General features: G+C 41.2%; 1 protein-coding gene across 15 annotated transcripts in view; it reads left to right on the plus strand.

Moving 5' to 3' along the window:
* The window catches only part of TLE4 (TLE family member 4, transcriptional corepressor), a 146,977-nt gene that overhangs the window by 45,827 nt on the left and 73,433 nt on the right, over positions 1-27,717 (plus strand). For 9 of the 15 annotated variants that reach the window (XM_059656992.1, XM_059656985.1, XM_059656981.1 and 6 more), the window contains one exon: positions 7,329-7,403. The exons of the other annotated variants lie outside the window; for them this stretch is intronic. In XM_059656992.1, the coding sequence (XP_059512975.1) occupies positions 7,329-7,403 (75 nt within the window). The remainder of the gene's footprint in view (positions 1-7,328; positions 7,404-27,717) is intronic. 15 annotated transcript variants of the gene reach the window in all.

The raw sequence follows: 27,717 nt of genomic DNA on the forward strand, positions 1-27,717 counted from the left end.
ATGGAAGTTGAAAAATGTGATCAGCCACTTTCATATTGAGCCTCAGGGAGGAAATGTACAAAATACAGTGGTTACATGCACTGGTGGCAGTGTTCTCGCTTCATAATGGCACCAGGTTAACTCCTCTTACTGCTTGTTAACTTTGTAAGGAAATCAATGACTTGTGGTAACATGGTTTGATGTAGGAGAGGCTGGGTGAAATCACCAGAGATCTCCTGATAAGTATGCAGTGACACTGGGAAGACCATCTTCAGGAGTCATTAAGTATCAGCAGCCGTCACAGTGTCATCTGCTTCCCAGTCAGGGTCATTTTTGTCAGTGTTGGTTAATGTGTCATAACAGTTCTGTATATCTAAGGAATGTCTGGAACTAAGTACACCTAGATTGGGGCTTCAGGGGATTTGGTACAGTTTTCTGATTCTTGCATAGGATAACCTTTAATTTAAAATCCCCCTCCCCCCAATACTGAATGAGGTACCAGAGAGCATAATCCTGTCCCATGTTCCCTGGTTGACTAATTGGCTTATTGTATGTGATTACCGTGGCAATTGGATGTTTGGTGAAATCCTTATAGTGACATGATGGCCAATTTGCCCTCCGTAAGTGAAAGATGATTCTCAGGAGGGGTTTCAGTGTAGGCCTCCTTCCAAAGAGCAGGTCCAATCCTTATTTGTGTGTCTAAAAAAATTAACGTATATTTGAGAAACTGACTCATGTCTTTGACTTTCAGTTAGGTAGTGATTAGTTTATTACTAAAGCTAAGCTTTAAAATACTTTAAGTAGGGCAGCAATGTCTAATATAGTAGCCATAGCCACATGTGGCTATTTAGATTTACATTAAAATTAATTAAATAAAGTTAAAAATTAAGTTCCCCAGCCCCAGTAGCCACAGTTGCACTGCTCTGTGCCCACTCATATGTGGCTAGTGTTATATTAGCACAGACCTAGGACAATTTCAGCATTGCAGAAAGTTCTCTTGGAAGCACATACTTGTAGAGCTTACTGGACATATCAGTGAAGAATGCCCTGTCTCTCTGTGAGTGAGAGTGGAGAAGGCAGGGCCAAACCCAAATCCCACAGTGTGCTGAGAGCTTTAATTCCAAAATTTCAGAGCCGAAATTGTTTATAAAGCTTTGCACGCATTCTCACTCTCTGTGAGATTTGAAGCTCAGAGAAGACCTGCAGTTTACCAGGTATTAGCTAAATTAATCATGATGGGGTTGTTTTGTAACACCTAATTTCTTGTGGGACTAACATTTTTTGGAATACCATTTAGGAAAGGCTGACTTGAGTTTTGGTTAAGTTTAAAGCTTATTTGTGTCAATAAACTTGGTAGAGTTTCTGAAAAAAGGCTTGGTAGGATTTCAGCCTGACTTACTGCACATGGAGTGACACTTTTCACTCAGATTTGATCTGCTCAGCTGTACCTGAAGTATTGTGTTTAGTTGCATTGAGCAAATCCAGAGGAGTAGCCAGAAGAATGAGAGGCCCAGAGCCAATGACCTGGGGATGTTCAACCTGGAATACAGAAAATTGAAAACACACATTATTCCATTTTCAAATACTGAAAGTGCACTCCAATGGAGGAGAATTTAGAGGCAAAAGACTGGGTCCAGTGGGAAGAAGTTATCTACTTCAATTTCTACTCAGTATTAGAGTCCATTATCCCCAAAGGGAAAAAGCTTATCCATGAGGTAGTGTATTCCCTTTCAAAGGATGTGATCAAGCAGAGACAGCCTGACTACCTGTTGGATATAGTAATGGCCTTTGGCCTGTTGTTGGTAAGGCAGTGCCACCATCCCAATCCCCTCAACCCAGGCAGCATTTGGAAATATGGAGAGATTTGTTGGTTGGTTGGTTGTTACAGTGCTTGGGCACTACTGGATTCTGGGTGTCACGATTTCTAAAGATCCTTTCTAGTTCTGAGTGAGTGGCTTTTTGTATCTGTGGATAGTGATTACTATTAGCAGGAAGGGATTTGGTCCAAGTTCAGGCCTATCTAAATTTCACCCTAGATTATTAGATTAACCCTCTAACTGTGCTCCCTCCAGTCTGGTTCACTTCCCTGCCATCCACCTTCTTACTGTTACCAGGTATATCTTACTAAAATGCAGAACTTATAGCACTCAGCTGCTTAAAACATTTTTAGTAAAAAATGTTTTACTGGGATCAGGCTCAACTTCTTTGCACATTTGAAGCCCTTCTCTGTTTGTCCTCCTCTTGCCTTGTGGATTCCACTTCCCACTAGTACGTGGTTCTATAGAGCAGAGGTCCTCAAACTTTTTAAACGGGGGGCCAGTTCACTGTCCCTCAGACATTCCACACATGCGCACTGCTTGCCCGGGACGAGTCGGCTGCTAAGCAGGACAGGCAGCGGCGGCAAAAACACCCGGCGGGCCGGATAAATGTTTTCGGCGGGCCGCATGTGGCCCGCGGGCCGTAGTTTGAGGACCCCTGCTATAGAGTATGTGTATGCTGTACTCTAATGATTTCATGCACTTGCCTTTGTTGTTCTTTCTGTGAATGTCTCTTCCACTTTAAAGAGTTTAGAATTGTGTCTTGCCATTCCCAAGAAGGCCCTCAAAATCCAATCTGCCTGTCTCTCCCAACTTTTCCTGTACCCGGGGGAGGTTAGGTGGGGGGGGGGGGGGGGGGGGGAAGAGACTTATGTACTACTTTGTGTAATACTTTAAACAATAAAATAAAAAATGTGTATATAAAAAAATTCTAAGTTGCTGTAGAGTAGTATTTTTTAAATTATTTTATCAAAAGTACCATATCTATTGCCAAAAAAAGTGTTTGCACAGCAGGTATTGTCATATAATCTCCTGAGAGTATTGAACACCCATTGTACACACTGTAGTTCGTGGTTTGTTAAGGTCTGTTTCTTAGCAGGCTTTGTTGGACTTAGGAGCTTATGTTGTATATATTTTCAATACTTTTTCTGAACAAATGCAAAAAAATAATTTTATGATGAAAGTAAGTAGGAAGTTGATTTAATGTATAGAATTTCATTTAGTGACCATGTTTCCCAAAGATGCTTGTATTCCTTAAATCACAGTATTTTATTGAGATATAATTTACACATCATAATATTTACACATTTTAAGTGCACAATTAAATGATTTTTAGTAAATTTAGAGTTGTATAACCATAACCACAATGTAGGTGTGTTTTTTTTAATAAGGATTCTTTAAAAATTATACATCAGAGTATTTTAAAGAATAATTAGATCTCTCTCCCTCAAATCCTGGTTAGAGGAACTCCCATCTTACCTTTGGATTATTAATACATTCTTAGTGGTATTTTATTTGTTGGTGCTGGTATAAAGTTCAAACTAGGAGCTTAGCTGAGTGAGCAGCTTGAGCAATAAAAGAGGCCATAAGGATTATTGCTTAATGCAGATTTGCTGGGTCTAGAGTGGCTTCACCACTTGTGGTGAGGTGGCAGAGGGGATAGGCAGGAAGTGGGAGAGGAAATGAGATGTGGGGTGGAGTGGGAGGAGAGGAACAGATGGGGAAGGGAAGGAAAAGGGGAAGAGATGGCAGAAATAATGGGAAAGCCATTCTGTTTCTAAGAAGATGTGAAAAACTTTTGCTGTATTTTCTAATTCAAATAGGTTATTTGTTAAAATTTGAACATAGAAAAAAATGCTTCCTTTGGGTCAGTTTATGAGAGTACTGTGGGCTGCTTCTGTGTTTTTTCTTCTCATTTGCCCCTTCTCTCGTTTTAATTTGCACACCTTGTGCACACTTCTTTAGTCTGGTATAATGGTAGTGTGTTGCTGAGTGAGCCATGTGGGGGTGTTTCTAGTGCTTTCAGAGCACACAGGGGAGGAGGCATATTTTGCCTTAAGGAGCTTCTGTTCAAAGGCTCTTTCCTTAAACAGCAGATGATTCGCAGAAATAGGGAAGTAAAATTCTGAATTATAAGTAAAGTTCAGATGTGGCATAATATGGCCATTGCCGTGAGAGACAAGGAAGGAGCTGAATCATGACTTCCATTGTCATTTTAGCTTTTTAATAAGTTTCTATAGGAACATCAGATGTCAGTGTTAGGGCTCACTGGTGTGTTTCTGGTTTTCTCAATCAATGCATTTGATGTTAATACTGAGGCAGAAAGATATCCCACAGCCTAAGGCAGCTTTGCCTATCTTGGCAGTTGGAATACAGTTTAAGAAGCAAGAGTTGAACAATCTTTATGGTAGAAAGGTCCTAACTAGATGTATTTTCTGCATCTTTATCTTTTGGAACTGTTCTTTGACTGCTTAATACAAAGTATTTTAGTAATACGATATTTTAGTAATATACAGAAATGGCAGAGGGTAAGACACGCTTAAAAGCTTATTGAATGAATGGATGCATGAGTAGAATGAATGATATGTGCGTTGGATATGTGTACATGTGGTTCCTGGGCTTGCGGGTTTTTAGAAGTTTTGAGCAGCCATTGTTGAATTTCAACAATTTCATTGTTGAAAATAAAAGGTGGAAAAGACCATAAAAATTTCTGTCCATATACAGTGGGGCCTTGACTTAAGAGTTCAATTCGTTCCGTGACAGAGCTCATAACTCAAATTACTCGTATGTCAAATCAACAGTGAACGAGTGAGACACGTGATGCTGGGCTGATGTTGTGGCATTCACTGTGACGTTTGCTGCGCCAACTAGCGGTGGGGTATCTGAAGCTGGTTCGTAACCCGAATTTTAACTCGCAACTCAAAGCAAAAAATCGGCTGAGAGACAGCTCATATCTCGAGAAACTCGTTATTGCGGACACTCGTAAGTCAAGGCCCCACTGTACTTACTTTGGGTATTAACCCTTTGAGTGCCAACCAATATCCTAGGAACTATGCTAAAATTGCCAAGGCATTTTTGCTGATTTTACAGCAGTTTAGGAAAAAAATATGAATCGCAAGTAAATGAAGTGACATATTCAAAAACTTAAGGAAACCTTTACTACATTTGTTTTCATCTTTGACATATATTGTTTGCTGAATGTATTGTAAAATACTAGTAGAAAAAAAATTTGAACAAAACATATAATGTTAAAATAGAGGGACACCCTTCTCCAATATCTTCCACAAAATCATCATCTTGACATATTTAGCAATATCATCATCACTAATAAAAGCAGACTTAGAACTGGACGCCATTTTGAAGCTTTAGGGCTACAAAATCTGAGTAAACTTCATAAAATCGTAGTACCTGTAAAAAATTAGGCAGATAAATGCCAGTGGTCGATTTTAGAACTATAAACATTCGGCATCATAAGTAATCTGCACTTAGGTGCCATCTGTCAATAAAGAGTGAACTCCTAGCATCTAATAGTGACACTGCAGGAGGAGCGCGATCGTGCTCCCCGGCACACTAGAGGTTATATGAATCCTAGAATCGTCCTACATGTTGTCTTTTTCTCTGCTTTCCAAGTACTGCCATTTTCATTACTCAGAATACCAAATAATCTAAATGTGAGCTCTGTACTTGGGCACATAGTAAGTAGGTACTCAGTAAGCATACATAGTCAGGTTGGCTTTAAGGGAAAATTACTACTATAACTGGTCATTTTATTGATTGTGCCTCTCCTAGTGTTTTCATAAATTTTTAGGTTTTTTTTCTAAATATATTTTCATTGATGTCAGAGAGGGAGGGAGAGAGAGTGAGATAGGAACAGCAATGATGAAAGAGAATCATTGATTGGCTGCCTCCTGCATGCCCTGACCAAGAGTCAAACCATGACCCTCTGGTTCATAGGTCTATGCTTCACCACTACCCACACCAGCTGGGCAATTTTTTAGGGTTTTTACTTTTCTTCAGAGAAAGAGAGAAATGAGGTATTTCACCTTGGCGGATATATTATTAAAGAGTAAGAGAGTGAATAGGGATATCTATAAAGACGTTGGGCGTGCTTCTTAAGCCCTTGTTTTAAAAGTCTTACCATTAAAAATAATCAAAGGTATATTTAATGTTTAGAGTTTATTAAAAGCTTCAAATGCAATGATCTGTTTTTTGACATGTTTCTTCCCATTAGTTGTAGGCACAAAATACATATTACTGTTAGGAAATCAAGGGTGAAAACACCACATGTAGATAACTGATTTAAAGCAGTTTCCTCTCTCACATCACCTCCTCCACTACCCCTATACAGCTGGGAGGTGGAAATGGTGGTCACCTATTTAACCTCAGTAATTATTTATTTGAGGGTTTTGGAATGTGTAGTACCAGGTAGCTCAAGGGGAATTTCATGTTTCATGATGGCCTAGCTCTTTGTATGTACTACTTAGTATGATAACTGAGCTTCATATTCACTTCAAAGCTGTGGAGAAAGTTAGCTACTTTTCTCAATTGGGATCAACCAAAACAAGACTGTTCCCAGGGACACATAACAGTCCCTTTGGCTCTTCATTCACTCAACTGAGTTAAAAGGAGTGCAGAAGAGACCTATTTTAGACTGATCCTAGAATCTTAAGTGTATTTAGGTGGGAAAGATATTTATATTTGGAGCACTTGTGTATGTCCAGATGTGAGTGCCTCCATGTGGAGAGTTCTGTGCTATTTAATTTTTCTAATATTACACAATTTACTAATATCAATAAGATATTAGTAAATCAAGATCATTTTTTGTAGAACTGAATCATGGATAGAGAAATGACCGTGTACTATCCATCTTAGCCGCCCCCCCCCCCCCAAAAAAAAATGACTTAAAATTGTAGGTTTTAGTTTTTCCATTGCATTTAAAAGAAATACCTGGAGTTTTTAAACTTGACTAGTAGCAAGAGTTGTACATTTTAAATCCCTTTCAAATATGTAGCCCCTCATTACATTAAGATATGAACTCTTTTCACATTTATAGAGGAAACATCAATGTTCAGTTCTGCATATCCTTCTAGTGTTTAACAAAATTAGGAAAAATTTAAAAAATAAGTGTTTCTAGGAAATATTTTGAATATTTTTTTATGTAGGTAGATAGAGAAGAGGGAGAACAAAGAAAGCAGATGAAATGGGTTGTTGTATTTTGTTTGTTAGTACTGGTGGGATGAGGTTGAGTCAAAGTGTACCACTGAGATGAAAGTAACATTTAAACTGCTTTTACCAGTTGTAAGGGAGCATCTTTCATGGGGGCACAGTTGGATGCCCAGTTGCTTTTCAGCAGTCTAGACCCAAATGTACTGTTGACGTTTGGTCATCTACTATCCAGGCGTTTCTTTGAAATGTGGAGACCCATAAATTCTGTTTTGCATGTAATTGAAGTTAGAGGACATGCTAGGGAAAGCTATTCTTGATCTACTAGAAAACAAATAATTGTATTCTGTTTCTGATCTTCATTTATAGCACCAGCAACAAGTGGTGCAGGCTGTGGAACGGGCCAAGCAGGTGACCATGGCAGAACTGAACGCCATCATTGGGGTACGTGGCCTTTCCATTTTAGCTCTGATTTTGGTGTTTGTCATCAGTTCTCTCATTCTCTTTTAAATTTTCATTCCATCAAAAGGGCAAAAGGCAGTAGAGGACCACAAAATGAAATTAAGCACTTTACCTTTAATCTCATGTGAATTTTGGTGGCTACCTTAGAAACTTTGGATGGTACTCTCATCAAGTCAGGTTGACATATTTCTGAAAACTTTCCCCCAAAGAGGAAAGTTAGTTAGTTTTCACAATATTTCTTTCCTTTGCAATCAGCTTCTGTTGCTAACCGATGCCAGAAAAAGATTCATATCTTCCTGATATTAAAATGACCTGATTTCTTTTATCTTTCCTCAAATACAGAGTATCTTAATTTCATTTTTAATGAAATGAAATTTTTGCATCACCCTACTATATCCTGTGATGAGTGGTTCTTATGGACTAGCATCCATTTGTAGTAGAAATGATAGATGAACAACACTTTGTAGAAAATCAGTGGCCCAGTTATAAAATCTTTCCTGGTGATAGTAGCATTAATAATGTTGCTGGAATTCATGGATTTGGGCAGTCACTCCAACTCCACTTGTATTTTTGTTCACCCCAGATTAAAGTAACAAGTGATAAAATAAGGTACGAAAACTTAGAAATCCAGTGAGAACTTGTAGCTGAAAGAGCACAGTATTCACGTCTCTGTTTATGTGGCCCGTACAAGCAGTTCCTTCCATATTGTAATGAAGACACTACAACTGTACTTGCCTCTTTCTGCCCCTCCCCAATTTTTTCTTTTGTGTATAGATTATACACAAAAGTCTTCTCTCTTTTTCCCCCCCAGTGTATCAAACACACTTTGAAATGCTAATTATTCCATTTACTTTCATTAAAATTCAAATTGCTGAGTGAAGATGCGGCTAAGGGTCGCTTGATAATCAATCTGAAGTGAAGATATTGCTTCAATTATGCCTCTGTCTTTTAACAAGGAAATCAGAACTCTGGGATGACTGTGATGGTGGCAGAGCAGATAGTCTGATTGTAGCTTGTATTTTAATGAGCTGTTTTGAGCTTTATTTTCTGTCCCTCTGACCACAGGAAAATACTGATAGTAAATTAGAAGACGTAATGCATGGAATAAAGTGACCTTTATTTCTTTGGAAGTGCCCTTGGAAAGAAGAGGCTGAATCAGAACAAACCATGTAGACTCATTTGTCACACATTTTCTTCCCTGGGGGGTTGGGGGAGAGATCAGAGAGGAAAATTTCATAGTTATTTCCTAAAATTTCAGAGCATTATTTTTAAAGTTAGAATTATATGTAAAACTAGTGTCCCTCGGCCTGGCCTACACCCTCTCACATCCCGGGACCCTTCGGGGGATGTTGGACTGCCAGTTTCAGCCCGATCCCCCCAGGCCAAGCTGCGGGACCCCACCGGTGCACAAATCCGTGCACCAGGCCTCTAGTATGCATATAAGATCTTTAGTGAATCTCTTCCCACCCTCCCACTTTCCCTGTGAGATTCATCTGTTCCATATTTCCATGCCTGTGCATTGAGCATCTGCCCCCTGGTGGTCAGTGCACATCATAGCTACCGGTTGAATGGTCTAATGGTCGCTTAGGCATATATATCTAATGTAATAAAAGACAAATAGGGTAATTAACCGTACCTCCGACACGCTTCCCATTGGCTAATCAGGGCGATATGCAAATTAACTGCCAACCAAGATGGCGGCCGGCAGCCACGCAGCTGAAGCGAACAGGAGGCTTGGTTGCCCCGGCGATGGAGGAAGCCAAGGTTCCCCACCTGCCGCGCCGGGCTCTGAGCTGTACTCTAAGCAACTGTGTTGCAATTATAGAAGCTAAACAAACCCCAGAAACCTGCTTTCAGCCAGCCGGGCCTCAGAGCTGGAGCTGCAACAGTGTTTCAATTATAGAAGCTAAACAAATCTCAGATACCTGCTTTCAGCAGCCGAGGCCTCAAACTGGAGCCGGCTCTCAGCTCCAGTGACAACCATAGAAGGTAAATACATCCCAGAATAAAAAAAAGAAAAAAACGGAGAGGTTGGGAGCTTCAGTCACCCACCAGCCTGAAAACGGCCCTCAGCCCCTCACCCAGACTGGCCAGGCACACCAGTGGGGACCCCCACCCTGAAGGGGGTGCGACCAGCTGCAAACAGCCATCGTCCCCTCATCCAAGCTGGCCAGGCACCCAAGCTGGACCCGCACCCTGATCCAGGACACCCTTCAGGGCAAACCAGCCAGCCCCCACCCGTGCACCAGGCCTCTTTCCTATATAGTAAAAGGGTAATATGCAAACTGACTCTAACAGAAGAAAGACTGGGAATGACTGGTCACCATGACACACACTGACCACCAGGGGGCATTCGCTCAATGCAGGAGCTGCCCTCTGGTGGTCAGGGTACTCTCCCATGGGGAGCTCTGCTCAGCCACAAGCCAGGCTGATGGCTGCCAGTACAGCGGTGGTGGTGGGAGCCTCTCCTGCCTCCTCAGCAGCACTAAGGATGTCCGACTACAGTTTAGGCCTGCTCCCCGCTGGCAAGTGGAAATCCCCCAAGGGCTGCTGGGCTGCCAGAGGGATGTCTGATTGCCAGCTTAGGCCCAATCCCTCCAGGGAGCAGGCCTAAGCCAGCAAGTGGTCATCCCCTGAGGGGTCTCAGACTGCGAGAGGGCACAGGCTGGGCTGAGGGGACCCCCCCCACCCCAAGTGCACAAATTTTTGTGCACCGGGCCTCTAGTGTGTGTGTGTGTGTGTGTGTGTGTGTGTGTGTGTGTGTACACACACACACACACACACACACACTAAAGGCCCGGTGCACGAATTTGTACACGGGTGGGGTCCTTCAGGGTGGCCTGCGGAGATTGGGCCCCAGCTCATGCCCCCAGCCTCGCAGCCCTGCAGCCCTGCCTGGCACCCTGCCTTGGCTTCGCCCCCTTACCTGCTCCACCATCCTGCCTGCGGGTTGATCGATCAGAGCCTGGCCTTCCGCCTGGTTCCCTCAGCGCCTGCGAGCTGGGCGGCGGCCCTGCTCCCCCACCGTCACCACTGGAAGCCGACGGAAGCCGTCTGTGGGGCGATTGGTGGGGCAATTGGCGGGGAGATCGGGCCCTGCTCGCACCCACTCACCTGCTCCACCATCCCATCGGGGTCTCTCTCTCGTCGGGGCCAGTTGGAACCGGCAGCGCCTCCACTGCCATCCACTGCTAGCGACACATTGCCGACGCACACCATGTTTCGTGCCACCCCCTGGTGGTCAGCGCACGTCATAGCAAGTGGTCGAACTCCTGGTCTCCTGGTCAAATGACCGCTCGAGGGGACAATTAGCATATTAGGCTTTTATTATATAGGATTGTTATATAGATACCAGCTGTGCTTGCTTGAAATGTGTGCTGTGTTCACCTAGGGATGTATTATTAGGTCACTAGGGATAGAACCTACATTTGTCAGGCACTGCACTGTTTGCTGGTGAAGGAGTGAGAATGGGTGAAATGCGAGCTTGCTGGGTCATTTCTGGCTTAGTGTTCATTGTTTGTAGGAACTACTAAAATATAGGTATCTATCCTACCTTATGTCTGGTTGGCAGTCTTCTCTAGAAAAACAGAACACTTATTTTGTTTCTTTTTTGAGTCTTATTAGTTACTGTCTCTACAGTGGAGAGATTAATCTAAATAAAAAACATTGTTTTGTGTCGGATGTTGCTTAAAAATATGAGGGAAGATATAAAAATCAGAACAAGTTTCCTTCCCTTCACATAAAGTATATTTTATTACTCTTTTGTATCTATTTCATTTTACATGCTTGGTTTTGAATGGGATGGCACATTGCCTTTTCTCAGGGAAAGGGCGATTTATTAGACTGTAGCCGAATAACCGATATAGATTGTGTATATATGGATTTAATTATTAAAATAAAACTAAATTTAATTTTGTGACCTCAAAACTTATTTGAAGAACTAACTCAGTAGATCTGCATGCTGTCAAAAGTAGCATATATATAGCTGGTGGATCTGGTGGCAATTCCAGATTATTTGTATCTGAGCAGAAAATGAAGTCTAAATCACATAGTCTGACTTCTGAAAAATAGGTTGCAGAAATAGAAAAACAAACCTCATAGTTTTAGGGAGAAGGAAAGAGCTTGAAAATAAACTCACATGATGCATTTCTGCTGCTGCTGTTCTGTCTCCTTGGTCTTTGTTTCATCCCGGATAGTGCCTTGTGTCCAGTAGTTTCTGAGTTGTAACATTGTGGAATTTTAAATGCACCTGCTGTTGCCCTTGGGCATGGCTGAGTTGTGAGGTGATGGTGATTTGACCTGCAAGCAAAAGTGATGAGGGGTCAATTTTAGATTGTTACTTGAGTCTTAGACTGTAGTCTGCAATGATTTTATGCACTGAGGGGATGAAAATTTTTCTCCTGAGAAGCAAAGACCCATCTAAGCGCCTGCAGACCTTCATTTATTTATCGCTATATGTGTATCTTTTTTTATATGTATGCACACCATCCAGACAAGTGCAAATGTTCCCAGATTTAATGAAATCTGATGAAGCACCTTTTTAACTCTGCAATATTATTCCACCTTCATTGGTAAATGAGCCAAACCAGTGATCCATGCCGTTTAAATGCAGAATGCTGAAGTGAGCCCGGAACCTGCAGAGGCTGCTTGTTCTCCTGACAATGAGCTAGTTGTGCTTAATGGAATGAAACACAGTTATAATGATTTCTTTCACAGGTCATGTTCAGTTTCAAACTGTTGATAGATTGAAATAAGTTAAATATCATTTGTCTTTTATTTATAAGAAAAAAAAACAGGAAAATTCCTGTGTTTTCTACAATTAACATTTTGTGTTTTGTTTTGAATTTGTTGTAGCTCTTGTTTCCTTGAAGCTTCCTGGAGTTCCCTCGAAATGGGCTAAGGGAGTGTTATGCATTTAGCTTGATCTTGTCATGTGTTCTACTAGCCACTGTGTTTTTAAATTAGAATCTCTGCGAGATCACACTGTTGGAACAACACACAAATTGTAGTTTTAAATCAGTAATATGATCTAATTAGAAATGATGTTTTCATTTCCTATATTATTAAATTGAGTCATCTGACTATCTTAAAATGCTTTTTAAATCCATTACACTATATAATCAGCACATGCTGTGTGAATGTGGTTATGCTTAATAAAGGAGGCTGACATAGGAACCTCATAAAATTTCACCAAAGAAACTACCATAAAGAAACAAAAGTTTTATTAGGGATAAACATTGGAAAAGAAAATGTTTGGCTTGTAAAAATAGGAAATGAGGTTCCTGTGGATTCCCCCCACTTTTTAAACCCAACTCTTTGGAGAAAAAACATGATAGAAATAATGCATTTTTTAAAAAAGCACACCTCTTAAAAAATCCTTCAAGAACAGGTATGCTATGGTGTTGTAGGAAAATGCAGTTTAGCACAAGAAATGCTGAACCTCAATTTTTAGCAGTGACATTTTAATGATAGGAAGTCTGCAAAATTATTTGCCATCAATTGTGAAGGCAATAACAAGCCTTGGTGGTTTTTCACACTCTCTGTGTTAAGTGCTTTCAGAATGACAGCGTAAACTGTGTTAGAGAACTCCAAGGAAGTAAAACTGATTAAAATGTTCATGCTTGAATGGTGCTGATGGAATAGTTCATTTGGACTTTCTCTACCTCCTGCAGCTCAAGCTGAAATATTAAAATTCAGTGGATTTAAATCTCTCTCCTCTCAGCTCAGGAAAAAAACATTACATTTTAATAGGTTTTAAACCCATAATTCATTGGTTTGGAGCAGCACTATTAAATCTATTTAAATATTACTTGTATTACTAAGGAAATGATTTAAATGACTTTGCCTTTACTACCCTATGTGTTAGAGTTATGTTTTTAAAAAAAGAAAGACAACACCTTTGGGGTTTTTTTCTTCCTCTTAGCATTTTGTTTTATTGTCCTTGTCATATGATTTGCCCTTAAATTATATATGTATACATTCCAGATTGGCATTTTGGCAGAAGGTTTTGCAGTATGACAGTTTTCAAATATATGCCACTCTTTTTCTAAGGTAGATTTCAAAACTGCCATTTTAAGTTTCAGAGGCATTTAGATGTACCATTGTGGTAATTTCCCTTGTAGTCTCTTTAAAAAATGATTAGCATTAAGGCAAAAAACATTAAAAGATATAAATATGTGGGCATATATAAAAACGAGTGTGTTTTCCCCTCCCTTACAACACAGACTTCAGTAACACAAAATTTGGGGGGGAAAAAAGTGTAACTGCTTTTAAACAAAAGCAAAAATGTATTAAGTATCCAAGAGCCCTGCTTTCATCTCTTCTGTGTTTGATAATAAAGGGCTTTCCAGAGGTATTGTTCGTTTTGCAGTAGTTGTGCTGTTATCTTTCTGGGACACAGATGTTGTTCTTCCTGGGCCCACTCATAACCCCTGTCTCTCCAGCCATTGATTGCCTTTACCTGTGGCCTGGCTGGACAGCTCTGCCCAGCTACAGGGCTTGTCCTGGGGCCTCTGTGGGACTCCACTCTTCATTTATGCATATGCAGCTCTGAAAGGTGGGAGAGTCACTACCCTGTGGGGTAGATCCCGGATCCACAGGCAAATAGGCAGTGGAATGTGCCCCTCCTGCCCCGTGGGTGGACATTTTGAAGTGCTTTCTACATTCCTCCACAAAGGGTCCCAGTGGGGTGGAGCTTAAGTTGCCCATGGTAGTGATCAACTCTTGGTGTAGTGATCAAGAATACATCCTTGTTTTGTGTTTCCCTCCTCTGATTAATTTTCCCGAGGCCCCTACTCCTGCTCTGGGGTCAGCTCTCAAAATTACCTGCAGCCAAGCCCTGTTCCTCCTCTGCTTCCCTCTAGGACAGTGATTCTCAACCTTCCTAATGCCGCGACCCTTTAATACAGTTCCTCATGTTGTGGTGACCCCCAACCATAAAATTATTTTCGTTGCTACTTCATAACTGTAATTTTGCTACTGTTATGAATCGTAATATAAATATCTGATATGCAGGATGTATTTTCATTGTTACAAATTGAACATAATTAAAGCATAGTGATTAATCACTAAAACAATATGTAATTATACATGTGTTTTCCGATGGTCTTAGGCGACCCTGTGAAAGGGTCGTTCGACCCCCAAAGGGGTTGCGACCTACAGGTTGAGAACCGCTGCTCTAGGAACTGAGACACTGGGGACTGGACTCAGGCCTCAGGCTCTGTAAGGGGGTTTTCTGGTGTAGGTAGCTCATCTCACGGGCTAGAAGCATGATTTGTGAACAGCTCATCTTTTACATTATTTTTAAAATAAATACTTTTCAATAAACCTATTAGGTGAGCTTCCCTTTCTTGTTCTTCTCCCAACTGATTACTACTGCTATTTTCTAAATGTATATTATATAGGATAAACTTAAAACTGAGTTATAACCTAGATTTGCATTTTATCAGAGATTGTTCTAGCTTTGTTACTGTCTTCACTGAACAATGTGCATGGAGCTTAAAGGCTTTATATAAAATATTCTGGCCACTGGCTACTTCATGTACACAGCTTGCTGGGGTGGGGGTTGGGGGCCAAAGAGAGGTTTTCTGAAATTGTAAGGCTTTGCTCACCACTCTCACGGAGTATGATGAAGCTGTGATTGCACATAAGCCAAAGCAGTTTTATGTTGTAGGTCTGCACTTCACCCTTGTTTTTAACTGGTTCATGTACTGTCCATCAGTGATGTAGTCATAATCTAATCTTTGTGCTATAATTCAGTGATGCTCTAAGAGGCAATAATTTCTCTTCTCATAACAAAGACTCATTATTTAAATCATTTTTTAGCTCTGCCTCCATTTCAGAACTCCCAAAAAATCTAGGTAAAGGACAGGATTTCTAATTTGTCCTTATGTTCTGTACTCCATTAATTTCTATTGTAAAGTTTCTCTAAAAGAAATTTCTAGAACCTAGTCTCAGATTTTGTTGTTTTTTAATTGTTGCTACCACAAAGTGCTGCTGTTTTTTTGTTCCGGAAAGGAGCCCTTCTTTCCCTCCTCCCTCCTAATGTATTTCCACAGGTCAGGGTAGAGTTCAGCACACCGTGTTACAAGAGATGCTGAGTGTGTCTGGGTGGGTGTATCTTACATTGTTTAAGGCTTGTGGACACTGGGCTTCCACTCTAGAAAGCAGTTTCCCAGGTCTGTGAATCTGCATTTCATTCACTCCAGGCCTGTGTAGGGGCCCAGGGATCCTGATGGAAATGTTACAGAGAAGCAGGTTACACTCATAGCAGTTTGCAAGCTTGTACATTGTTATCCTTTTTTTTTATTGCTTAGGTTTTTATTCTTTCCATTTTGCTACATCTTTTCTAATTTTCTTACTGACTGCTTCCCAGTAGTGTTCCTACAAGCAACATCACCAACTTCCATTTAGTCAGACCTTTTCCCTGTGGACCCAGCCTGCCTTGTGTCCCTGAGAGTTGGGAGGGAGGGATGAGGTAGGCTCATTCCAAATAGGCCACTTAAAGGTTAATAGCTTAAGCTAAGTTTTAAGCAGGATTGGAAATCTCTGGGAAATCAGTCTGGGAATTCTTTTGCCCAAAAAATGCATTTGTGATTTTGAGTGTTCTAAGCATCTTTGCAAAAAGGGTAGAATCTTTTAGGAGAATAGTAAGAGTGATTAATCATTACATCCACTCATTCATTCAGCAAATATTTAAGTACCTTTACCAAGTCCTATTAAAGGGGCACATTTTATTTTCACTTAGAATGATATTTTTCAATGTTTTCTGAAATGTATTCTGAAATGATCTTCAAATTACGTTTAAATCATCTTACTAAAGTTTTGGTAGTTGTAAGATTCCAGGTTTTACATTTTACTATACCTAATCAACTTTTAATTAACACACTTTAATTTCAATAAAACTTTAGTTTCCAAGGATAGCAGAGTAAAGGGAAACAGACAATTAAAAAAACAATAATAAAAATGAGATTGTATACATTTACAAATTTGTATATTTCTTTATACTTGTGGATATGTGGAATTAGGAATCTAGCAGTACACATTCATTGCTTATATATTCTGTATTCTTTTTTAAAGTCAGATTTATCAACGTATAATTTGCGTAAAGTAAAATTTACCCCTTCTAGCATACAGTTCTGTGAAACTTGACAACCGAATACAGTCATCTACCACCACTATCAAGATCTAGAACAAGCATGTCAAACTCGCGGCTGGTGGGCATGCAGCCTGCCAGCCGTGAGTTTGACATGCTTGACTAGAATATCTCTCTTCTGCTCTGCCCTACTCCTTCAAATTCCTTTGTTCTTTGTAGTCAGTTCTTTTCCCTATCCTAGACCTTGTCCAATCCAGAAGAGGCCTTTTAAAATATTTTTATTGATTTTTTAGGGAGAGGAAGGACAAGAGAGAAACATCAATGTGCAAGAGAAACATTGATTGGTTGCTTCCTGCAGTGCCTGGGATGAAACCTGAAACCTGGGCATGTATCTTGACTAGGAATAAAATTTGCACCTTTCGGTGCACAGGACGACACTCCAATCAACTGAGCCACACCAACTAGGGCCCAAAGTAGGCCTTTTTGAGGCTATCATATATATGGAATTATATACCATGTATGTAGCCTTTTGAGTTTTCATCTTGCATTAAACACAATGCATGATTTGCTTGTTTATATCAGTAGTGAGTTCCTTTTTATAGCTGAATAATATATTGCATTGTGCAGATATAACACTTTATCTAGCCATTCACTCCTTGAAGGACAGTTGGATTTATCTCCACTTTTTGGTGATTGTGAATAAAGCTCCAATAAATATTCATATACAGGCAGAGGTCCTCAAACTACGGCCCACGGGCCACATGTGGCCCGCCGAAAACATTTATCCGGCCCGCTGGGTGTTTTTGCCACCGCTGCCTGTCCTGCTTAGCAGCTGACTCGTCCCGGGCCCGCAATGAGCATGTATGGAATGTCTGAGGGACAGTGAACTGGCCCCCTGTTTAAAAAGTTTGAGGACCACTGATATACAGGTTTTCGTAAATGAATATGTTTTCCTTTCTTTTGGGTCATTACCTAGAGGTGGGATTGCTGAGTTATATGGTAAGTCTGTATTTAACTTTCTAAGTAACTGACATACTGTTTTTCAAAGTGACCACAGTGTTTGTAGTCTCACTAAGATGTGGGAGAGAGTTTTGCTCCACATCCTTATCAGCACTTGGAATTGTAGGTTTTTAGCCATTTCTAATAAATCAATAGTGGAACCTGTGTTTTTTTGTTGTTGTTGTTGTTTATTTTTTCCCACTCCCCCCCCAGCACATGCCCACTCACCCCCCTACTGTCTGTATCCATTGGTTATGCTTATATGCATGCATACAAGTCCTTTGGTTGATGTCTTACCCCGCCACCCCCCGCCTCCCCTCATAGTTTGGATAGTCCGTTCGATGCTTCTATGTCTCTGGATCTATTTTTGTTCTTCAGTTTATATTGTTCATTATACTCCACAAATGAGTGAGATCATGTGATATTTATCTTTCTCCGATCGGCTTACTTCACTTAGCATAATGCTCTCCAGTTCCATCCATGCTGTTGCAAATGGTAAGAGTTCCTTCTTTTTTATAGCAGCATAGTATTCCATTGTTTAGATGTACCACAGTTTTTTAATCCACTCATCTGCTGATGGGCACTTAGGCTGTTTCCAAATCTTAGCTGTGGTGAATTGTGCTGCTATGAACATAGGGGTGCATATATCCTTTCTGATTGGTGTTTCTGATTTCTTGGGATATATTCCTAGAAGTGCGATCATTGGGTCAAATGGGAGTTCCATTTTTAATTTTTTGAGGAAACTCCATACTGTTCTCCACAGTGGCTGCACCAGTCTGCAATCCCACCAGCAGTGCACGAGGGTTCCTTTTTCTCCGCATCCTCACCAACACTTGTCGTTTGTTGATTTGTTGATGATAGCCATTCTGAGAGGTGTGAGATGGGACCTCATTGTCATTTTGATTTGCATCTCTCAGATGATTAGTGACTTTGAGCATCTATCCTATCTAATAATCCTATCTAATAAAAGAGTAATATGCAAATTGACCATTACTCCAACACACAAGATGGCCGCCCCCATGTGGTCAAAGATGGCCTGCAGGGGAGGGCAGTTAGGGATGACCGGGCTGGCAGAGGAGGACAGTTGTGAGGGACCGGGCCTGCAGGGGAGGGTAGTTGGGAGGGACCGGGCCTGTAGGGGAGGGAGGGCAGTTGGGAGGGACCGGGCCTGCAGGGGAGGGCAGTTGGGAGGGACCAGGCCTGCAGGGGAGGACATTTGGGGGCAGTCGGGCCAGCAGGGGAGCAGTTAGGCATCTATCAGGCTGGCAGGGGAGTGGTTAGAGGCAATCAGGCAGGTGAGTGGCTGGGAGCCAGCAGTCCTGGATTGTGAGAGGGATGTCCGACTGCCTCTTTAGGCCTGATCCAACCGAGGGAGGGGTCCCAGATTAGAGAGGGTGCAGGCTGGGCTGAGGGACACCCCCTCCCCCCCAATGCACATGCACCGGGCCTCTAGTAGATATATAAGTCTAAGGGACCAGTTGACCAGCCTACTCGCCGGTAGCTATGATGCGCACTGACCATCAGGGGGCAGATGCTCAACGCAGGGCTGCCGAGCAACAACTTTGCAGAGTGCCCTGTCACACTCCAGAACCCCTCAGGGGATGTCCGACTACTGGTTTCAGCTGGATCCCTGCAGGTCAGGCCAAGGGACTCCATTGGTGCAGGAATAGATGCACTGGGCCTCTAGTGTTTTCATATTTCTCTTGGCCTTCTGTATGTCCTCTTTTGAAAAGTGTCTATTTAGGTCTGTTGCCCAATTTTTGATTGGTGGAACTTGTGTTTTTATGCACTTCCACAACAGCTAATGACCTTGAATGTCTTTTTTTTTCAGGGTGGGGGGGGGGGGTGTTTATTTGCTATCTTCTTTGATAAGTATCTTTACCTCATTTTTCCCTTGTCAGTTATTTTTATTAAGTTTTGAGAGCTTTTCAATATTCTGGATATAATTCATTTATATATTTTGCAAATATCTTTTTTTACAATCTGTAGTTGTCTTTTATTTTTTTAATGGTATCTTTTGAAGAGCAGAAGTAACATTGATGAACTCTTGTTTATGTATTTTTTTTTCTTTATTAGTGTTACTTTTGGTATTATCTATCAGTAATCTTTTCCTCATTCAAGACCACAAAGATTTTCTCCCTGATTTTCTTCTAGAAAATTTATGTTTAGGCCCATGATACAGTTTCAGGTAATTTTTGTTTATGGTTTGAGATGTAGGTTGAGTTTCTTCCTTAATTCCTCTCTTTCTCCTTTCTTTCTTCCTCTTCCTCTCTCTGTTTCTCTCCTGTCCTTCCTTCCGTTTTCCAGATGGACATCTGGTTCAGTTGTTCAGCATCATTTTTTAAATATACTGTCTTTTCTCTATTGAATTTCCTTTGTACCATTGTTGAAAATCTATTGACAATATATGTGGGTCCATTTCTGGACTGTATTCTCTTATGTTAAAATGAGTGTTCTTTTGCCAACGATATGTGTCTTTCATTCTGTAGCATTCATTATTGATATTTTCCATACATTTTGTGCTTATTTAGTACTTTACAGTTTTTTTCGTCTTTCCAGTACCCCTCAGATCTCAGGTTCTTACTGTTGGTATCCTAGAGACTGACATATGGGAAAGAATCCAATCTCAATAGAAAAACTTTCTCTTATGTCAAAAATGGTATCTCTTCTGACCCCAAACTGTTCCCTCAAGTGTGAGTACATCTTCCATCTCCTCCTGGCCCCAGGTACACCCTCTTCTAGTCTCTAGTAGCTTCCTCCTTATGAGGCTTGTTTGTTCGTTTGTTTTCTGCACTTTATTCTGCACACAGCAACCTGAGTAATCTTTTTCTGAAATATAAATTAGATCTAGTTGCTCCCCTGCTTAAAACCTTTCGCTGATGGCTGCCCATTTTTCTTAGAATGAAGCTTAAGTTTCTTACCATGGCCTTCAAGACTGTGTGAACCTACCCTTCACCTGCCTCCCTGACTTCACACACCACTCTCTCTCTTCACTTGACTGCCTTTCAGCCACATTGGCCTTTTTCTTCTGTCCCTGGGTCACCCCAGGCATCCTCTTGACTGAGGGTGTGTGCATAAGCTCTTCCACCTCTAGAAACTCATCCTCTGTGTCTTGACATGGTCTTTCTCATGTCATCCTTAAAGTCCCAGCTCAGATGTAACTTCCTGAGAAAGGACTTCCTTGGCTGGCAGACTTTAGTAGCTCCTTCACCCAGTTCACTCTCTGTCCCATTAACATGTTTTATTTTCCATATGGCACTTAACCATTTATTGATGTGTGTGTCACTTTCCCTTCACTAGCAAGTGAGATCTTGTTCACTTTTATAGCCATGGTGCCTAGAACAATATGTAGCTCATTAATTTCATTAAATATTTGTACAGTGTATACTCAGTATTTGTTCAATACACATGCAGTACTGTGTTTATAATATTTAATGAAGATATGTCCAGTAAGTATTTATTAAAGGAACAAATATTCTATTTTGAACTATTTTCACATTTGGATTTTTCCCTCTGCAATTTTGAACCAAGATTGAAAGAAAACATGGGCTAGTAGGAAATACACTATCCTGGGTGTCACTTACAGTATGATCTTAGGGATTTCATTTTCTCGCCTGCAGAATTCAAGGATGGAGCTAATAGTTTCTAAAGTGCTATTTAGTTTTCTGACATTGTATGGTTTTGTAAACATATTTGTTTTGATGACTATGGAGTCCTTTGTTCTTTTAGCTTAGGGGCCTTCCTGTCAGTTATTTCTCTAGATTTGGCATATCCTCAGGCTTATATTTTTTCCCCCCAAATGGGTAACTAAAAATAGAAAATATTTATTGAGTACTTGCTTTTTGTCAGGTACTGTACTGTGCTAAGCATTTGCATGTGTTATTTTGTTTAATCTTCACATCAACCCATGTGGAAGGCGGTACGATTATTGTCCCGTCCCAGCTTTACAAATAATGAGACCCAGGCTCTGAAGGGGGGGTAAGTAGTTTTCTGAAGGCCACACAGGGTCAAAGTGGCAGAACTGGAATCTAAACTTAGACTTCAGCGCTCACGCACTAACACTTGTCTTTTTTTTTGTTCCCTCAACTCCTGTTCTTTTTTCTTTTACACTAAGATCAGTAGTTTCTTCATCCCTATCCACTAATAGGATTGCCCAGTGTTTAGTGTTCAGAGCTCAACAAGGGAAATGGAAATTGGGTGTGCCTGATGCACATACTAATTGGTTAGCATAAATTGTCTGAATTATATTAGTTCCATAGTACACTTGGATACCCTTGACTCATATGATACTAGGTTTCTTCCTGTGTGTAGTCACTCTCATATGTAAGAATCAAGAGTCTTCATAAACACCACTGCAAGGCAGGCGTTTTAAACCTAGGTCCATGGATCCTCTCAGATTTCATGCTTGGGTGTTAGGCTGTCCATTAAATCCCTGAAATCTTTGCAGAATTGAGTGTCTGTGGGGGAGAGTGGGGGTGGTAGTGGTGCACATTTTCTGGGGAATAAATTTTGGTCTTAGAATCATAAAGGTTCCCATGACATCAAAAAAAGGTTTGAACCTGTGCTTTACAGGACTAGAACTATACAATATCTAGATGTGAAATAATAAAATATTTGGTGGAGTACATGTAGACAGAAAACAGTTGTCTATAGCATTATAAGGAGATAATACTGGACGATGGTTCAGAAGCCTGGAAATCCTGAGTTTACACTGAATTTGTTTGTAAATATTGCCCAGGAGTTGGGGAGTTTCTTGAACTGTTGACAGGTTAAAACACACACACACACACACACACACACACACACACACACACACACTGAATTTGTTTGTAAATATTGCCCAGGAGTTGGGGAGTTTCTTGAACTGTTGACAGGTTAAAACACACACACACACACACACACACACACACAACAACAACAACAACAACAACAAAGCTATGTTTTGTTTATACTGTCAGAGGTATTATGAAAAATAAGTTAGCCAAATTAAACTTTTAAGCTTTAACTAACAATGAATAATAATGACTGCATGGGATTATGCTTAGATTAAGAAGAAATAATTGGAGCTAGCAGCTCATGTAGTCATATCAGAAGAAAAAACATGCAAGCAAATATTCCTTCAGTTTACTTGTTTCTGGTTGTTTGTTTCCTATTCGTGGAGTCATCCTTTAAAGCAGCGATTTTTAACTGGTGTACTGCATGAATTTAAAAACAGTGCAATACTTGACTACTTAGTCAAGCCCTACCTATTTTCCCTTTAGTCAAATAAAAAAAAAATGACAACAGCCATCCAGTGTGAATGAATCAAAAGTGATACTTATTTTTTTTTATCAGATTGGTAAAAAGTATAGTTTTTGATGTGCTACAGAATTTTAGTAATATATGTGTGCCATGAGATGAAAAAGGATGAAAATCACTGCTTAAAAGTTCTGGGACTCAATGACAACTCAGAACTGGCCCCTGCCTCTTTGGTGTTTCTGGTTTCTTGGGAAGGATACATACAATACATAGATGGATAAGTCATCTATACTAAAAAAGGATAATATGCTAATTAGACCGGGAGATTTTCTGGACAAAGCCATGGTGGCGGGGCCAAGACAGAGGCAGTTAGGGGCGATTAAGCCAGGAGGGGAGAGCAGTTGGGGGTGATCAGGCTGGCGGGTGGAGTGGTTAGGGGCGATCAGGCAGGCAGGCAGGTGAGCTGTTAGGAGTCAGTAGTCCTGGATTGCGAGAGGGATGTCTGACTGCCGGTTTAGGCCCGATACCTGTGGGATCGAGCCTAAACCGGCAGTCGGACATCTCCTGAGGGGTCCCAGATTGGAGAGGGTGCAGGCTGGGCTGAGGGAACACCGCCCCCCTCCCCCCCCCATGCACAAATTTCGTGTACCAGGCCACTAGTGTTTATATAAAGTTATGAACGGACGGGGGGAGTTAGAATGGGGTAGCAGTTACCAGGTGAATGAGGGAGCAGTGAGGGAGGGAGGGAGATGACTGGTAGGGGAGGACAATAAAAGGCTCACATCAGAGGCCAATCAAGGATCATTGGTTTAGAACCATAGGCATTGCCAGCATATTTTTGAAATTATTTCATTGCCATATGATATACTGTACTTTTCCTCTGCCTCTATTTCTCCATCTTGAGAAAATTTTGTCCTACTTGTGAATAACAGCTAATTCTTGGGATGTAGTAATACTACAAACTTAAATAACAATGTTGACCTAATAATTATCAAGAATTTAGAGCAAACCCCTTTCCCTCCACCCTAGACTTTGTAGAAAAACTAGAAATGGCACATTTCTTGAACCGGTTTTACTCCACAGCTAGTCTGCTCTTTGTGGTTCTCATACATTTTCCCCTTTGGTAGATTCATAAAAAAGGGGATAGCTTATCTTGGCCAACACGGTCTTCTGTGACCAATAAGGGCAGTGCCACTATGGTCCCAAAGCAAAGTGGCAGTCATGTTGTATGCTTATTTAGTTATTTCCCCAGAGTGTTTCTGGGTTGACCCAAAGCAATTTGTAGACACAGTAATATCTGGGAGAAGAAACTGTTGAGGGGAGAAAGACAGCTTACGCTGCTGTCTACTGGGATTGAAAGCTCAGAGGTTACTTTTGGGTTTCTTTCAGCTAATAACCTCAGAATAGCTTCTGAGCAAAGTTAGGTGTTGAGGCAGGCTTGCGGGTGTATTTTCTTGCAGGCTGAACAGATCCTACCTCCTACTATGGAAGGTAAAGCATCCGAGAGGCTCTGTTCAGCCCTCCTCACAGCTGAAGACTTCCTAGTCTTTATGTCGGCCAGTGAAATAAAGTACTCCAAACAGGCCCATTCGAATGTCAGAAGGACCATCTCCGTGTGGGGAAAGATGGACAGTAGTAAATAGTACCAGGGGGATAGATATTTTTGTGCTAAAAGTGAAATTGGATCTACTTGTCTCATGTGCAAAACCTTTTCAGAAAAAGAAAAAAAAACTTTTTTATCTTGGGGTAGAAAAGGATTTCTTACTGGGTCACAGGAAACTTAAACTATAAGAAAAAGATTGCTAATATTGCTCAGTTAAAATTAAAGACATCTGTTTATCAAAAGATATCCTAAAGAAAAGAAAAAGACAAGCCAGTAACTGAGAGAAGATATTTGCGACACATAGCCAGCACATGATTATGATCCAGTTTATACCAGTAACTACACACTAAAAGTCTAACTTAAAACAAAAAAAAACTCACCACAGCCTAAAGGTCTCAGTATTCTTACGTGAGTCTGAAACCATGATCTGATTTCCGTTATATTTGCATTGTACCGCATTTCTCTTGCTCGTTGGGTTCCCACCAGACTTCCTTTTTCTTCCTTGGTTGCTACAGAGCCTTTCCTATTCTGGGCCTTTGCAACTGCTTTTCTCTCATCTCTGATTCTCTTCTCCCAGCTCTCTGCAAGGTGCTCTCATTCTCATCCTTCAGGTTGCAGTTCAACTCATTTCCCAGAGTGTCTGTCTCTATTGATTCTTATGAATAAATGATTGCTTACCTCTTACAGTAAGACTTTGCTAGTTAGGCAAGGTCCTGATGGTGTAGCCAGTACACCACTGGACTGGATGGTAGGGACTTGTGCTCCATTCTCGATGATGATAGATCTCCCATAACTTTATCTTGGGCCTCACATGGGCAGGTGTTGGACTGTAAAATCCTGCACCCAATTCCAATGTGGGGGTGGTTTTCCCACACAACCAAGCTATTCTCTGACACTATCTGGGTACCCTATAATTCACCTCAATTCTGATGCTATTTGGCGATAGTATTAGACACCAAAAGTTCAGGGCTTAGCCCTATGACAGAGTTCCCCACCCCACTTCAGATGACAGTTGCAAGTCCAGGTTGTCATCTGTGCTGCCAACAACCCCCTTCTTCAGTTTGATTAATTTGCTAAAGCAGTTCAGTCCTGGAAACTTGTTAAAAAGGTGTTATAATATATTACAGTTATGATGCTTATATTGTCTCAAGTTTTGCCAATGAATACTCCTGTTTTGTTCGCTGTTAAATATTTAATTGGTCTGTGCCCTCCTCTTTGATTCTTTGGCTTGATCGTTTTGATTTTTTTTCTTCTGAAGTCAAACTTTTTAAACTGCAAAATTATAATTATCGTGAGTGAGGATTTATCTTAAATTATTTTAGTAACAAATCAGTGCTCTTATCCTTTTCCTTTCCTTCATCTGTATTTCTTAGTGTGAGTGTGACTAGAGGGTAAAGTAGTAAACCTTTGCAGGTTAATTGCTCCATAATTAACACTGATGGGGCAGAGGCAGAGATCAGAGGACAGGGGGAAAACTCTAGGGAAAAATGAGCAAGCTTTTCCTGTGTTGTAGGACAGTCCCTGAGGTGACGCTCTTCTCAGTTCCTTGAACAACATCCACAGAGATCTGACTCTGTTTCCTGGGAGTCTGCTTTGAGTTGCTCTCTGTTGTTGAGAAGACTTGATAGAGATTTTTAAAATATATTAGATTCTTGTGTTTTGTTTTGTTTTAAATTTGACAAGTTAAAGCCATTTATTTAAAACTGGAGGCCTGATGCATGAAATTTGTGCAACAGTAGGCCTTCCTTGCCCCGGCTGCCTGCACCAGCTTCCCTCCAGCCGCTGGCAGGCACCCGGGACCTGGGCTTTCCTCGCAGCCCTGGCTTTGTCCAGAAGGACATCTGGTCTAATAAGCATATTACATTTTTATTATTATAGATTATTATTATAGACTAGAGGCCCGGCACACGAAATTCGTGCACGTGTGTGTGGGGTGGGGTGTCCCTCAGCCCAGCCCGCACCCTCTCCAATCTGGGACCCCTTGAGGGATGTTTGACTGCCCATTTAGGCCCGATCCCACCAGGCAGTCGGACATCCTTCTCACAATTCAGGATTGCTGGCTCCCAACCACTCGCCTGCCTGCCTGCCTGATTGCCCCTAACTGCTTCTGCCTGCCAACCTGATCACCCCCTAACCACTCCCCTGCCAGCCTGATCGATGCCTAATTGCTGCCTTGCTGGCCTGATCGCCCCCAACTGCCCTCCTTTGCCAGCCTGGTCTCCCCCATCTTCCCTCCCCTGCCAACCTGATCACCCCAACTGCCTTCCTCTGCAGGCCTGATCACCCCAACTGCCCTCCCATGCCGGCCATCTTGTGTCCACATGGGGGTGGCCATCTTGTGTGTTGGAGTGATGGTCATTTTGCATATTACTCTTTTAGTCTCACAGTCCAGGACTGCTGGCTCCCAGCCGCTCACCTGCCTGCCTGATTGCCCCTAACCGCTTCTGCCTGCCAGCCTGATCAACGCCTAACTGCTCCCCTGCCAGCCCGATTGCCCCTAACTGATAGGATAGAGGAAAGGGTGAAATTCGTGTTAGCTGTTGGTGACATTAGTGTTTTTACTTAAAGACTAGAGGCCGGGTGCATGAAATTTGTGCACCAGTAGGGTCTCATGCAGCAATCAGGGCTGTCCAGCTGCCAGCCAGGGCCTACTTTTGTTCTGCGCCGCCCCCTGGTTTGTCAGCGCATGTTATAGCAAGTGATCGAACTCCCAGTCTCCTGGTCAAATTCCCGAGGGGACACTTTGCATATTAGCCTTTTATACATATAGATTGCCTCTAATACATTGGTTGTACTGACTAATTGGGAGTCATTATCAATTATAAGTACATCTGCCACTCTACTGCTAAGGTAGTTTCTAAGGGGAAAACTTACAAAGAAGCTTAAAAACGACCACTGAATACAGAAAGTGGTCTGTTTTACTGATGTAAACATTTTAAAACCTACTATAGTATTTCAGTATATTTCTCTTAATTTTTGTCATATGCCTTTGGTGACTTATTTAATCTTATAATTTTATATGATAAAAATTGCTCTTTTCTATAGGACTCTCTACTGAGTGTGCTTTTGTTTATTTGATATTTTTAATGTATAATGGATGATTTGTAAAATAGGTTTATGGTAGCCAACTCTCAATTTATTTCTCACCTAAGCTCAAGGAGTATTCTGCTAAGCAATTTGACTATAATGTGGATATTGCCATTCATAAAATCTTGAAAATGGCTTTATTATTTTGGAATGATAACAAGGGAAAAATCAGAACCTCTCTAAATGCAGTGTAACATCCTGGATCATGACATTAGCGGGAAAACTGGGGAACTCTGAAGAAAGTTTATAGTCTGATTAATAGTAATGTACTTACG

This window comes from Myotis daubentonii, chromosome 11 (genome assembly GCF_963259705.1).
Source record: "Myotis daubentonii chromosome 11, mMyoDau2.1, whole genome shotgun sequence".
Lineage (NCBI taxonomy): Eukaryota > Metazoa > Chordata > Mammalia > Chiroptera > Vespertilionidae > Myotis > Myotis daubentonii.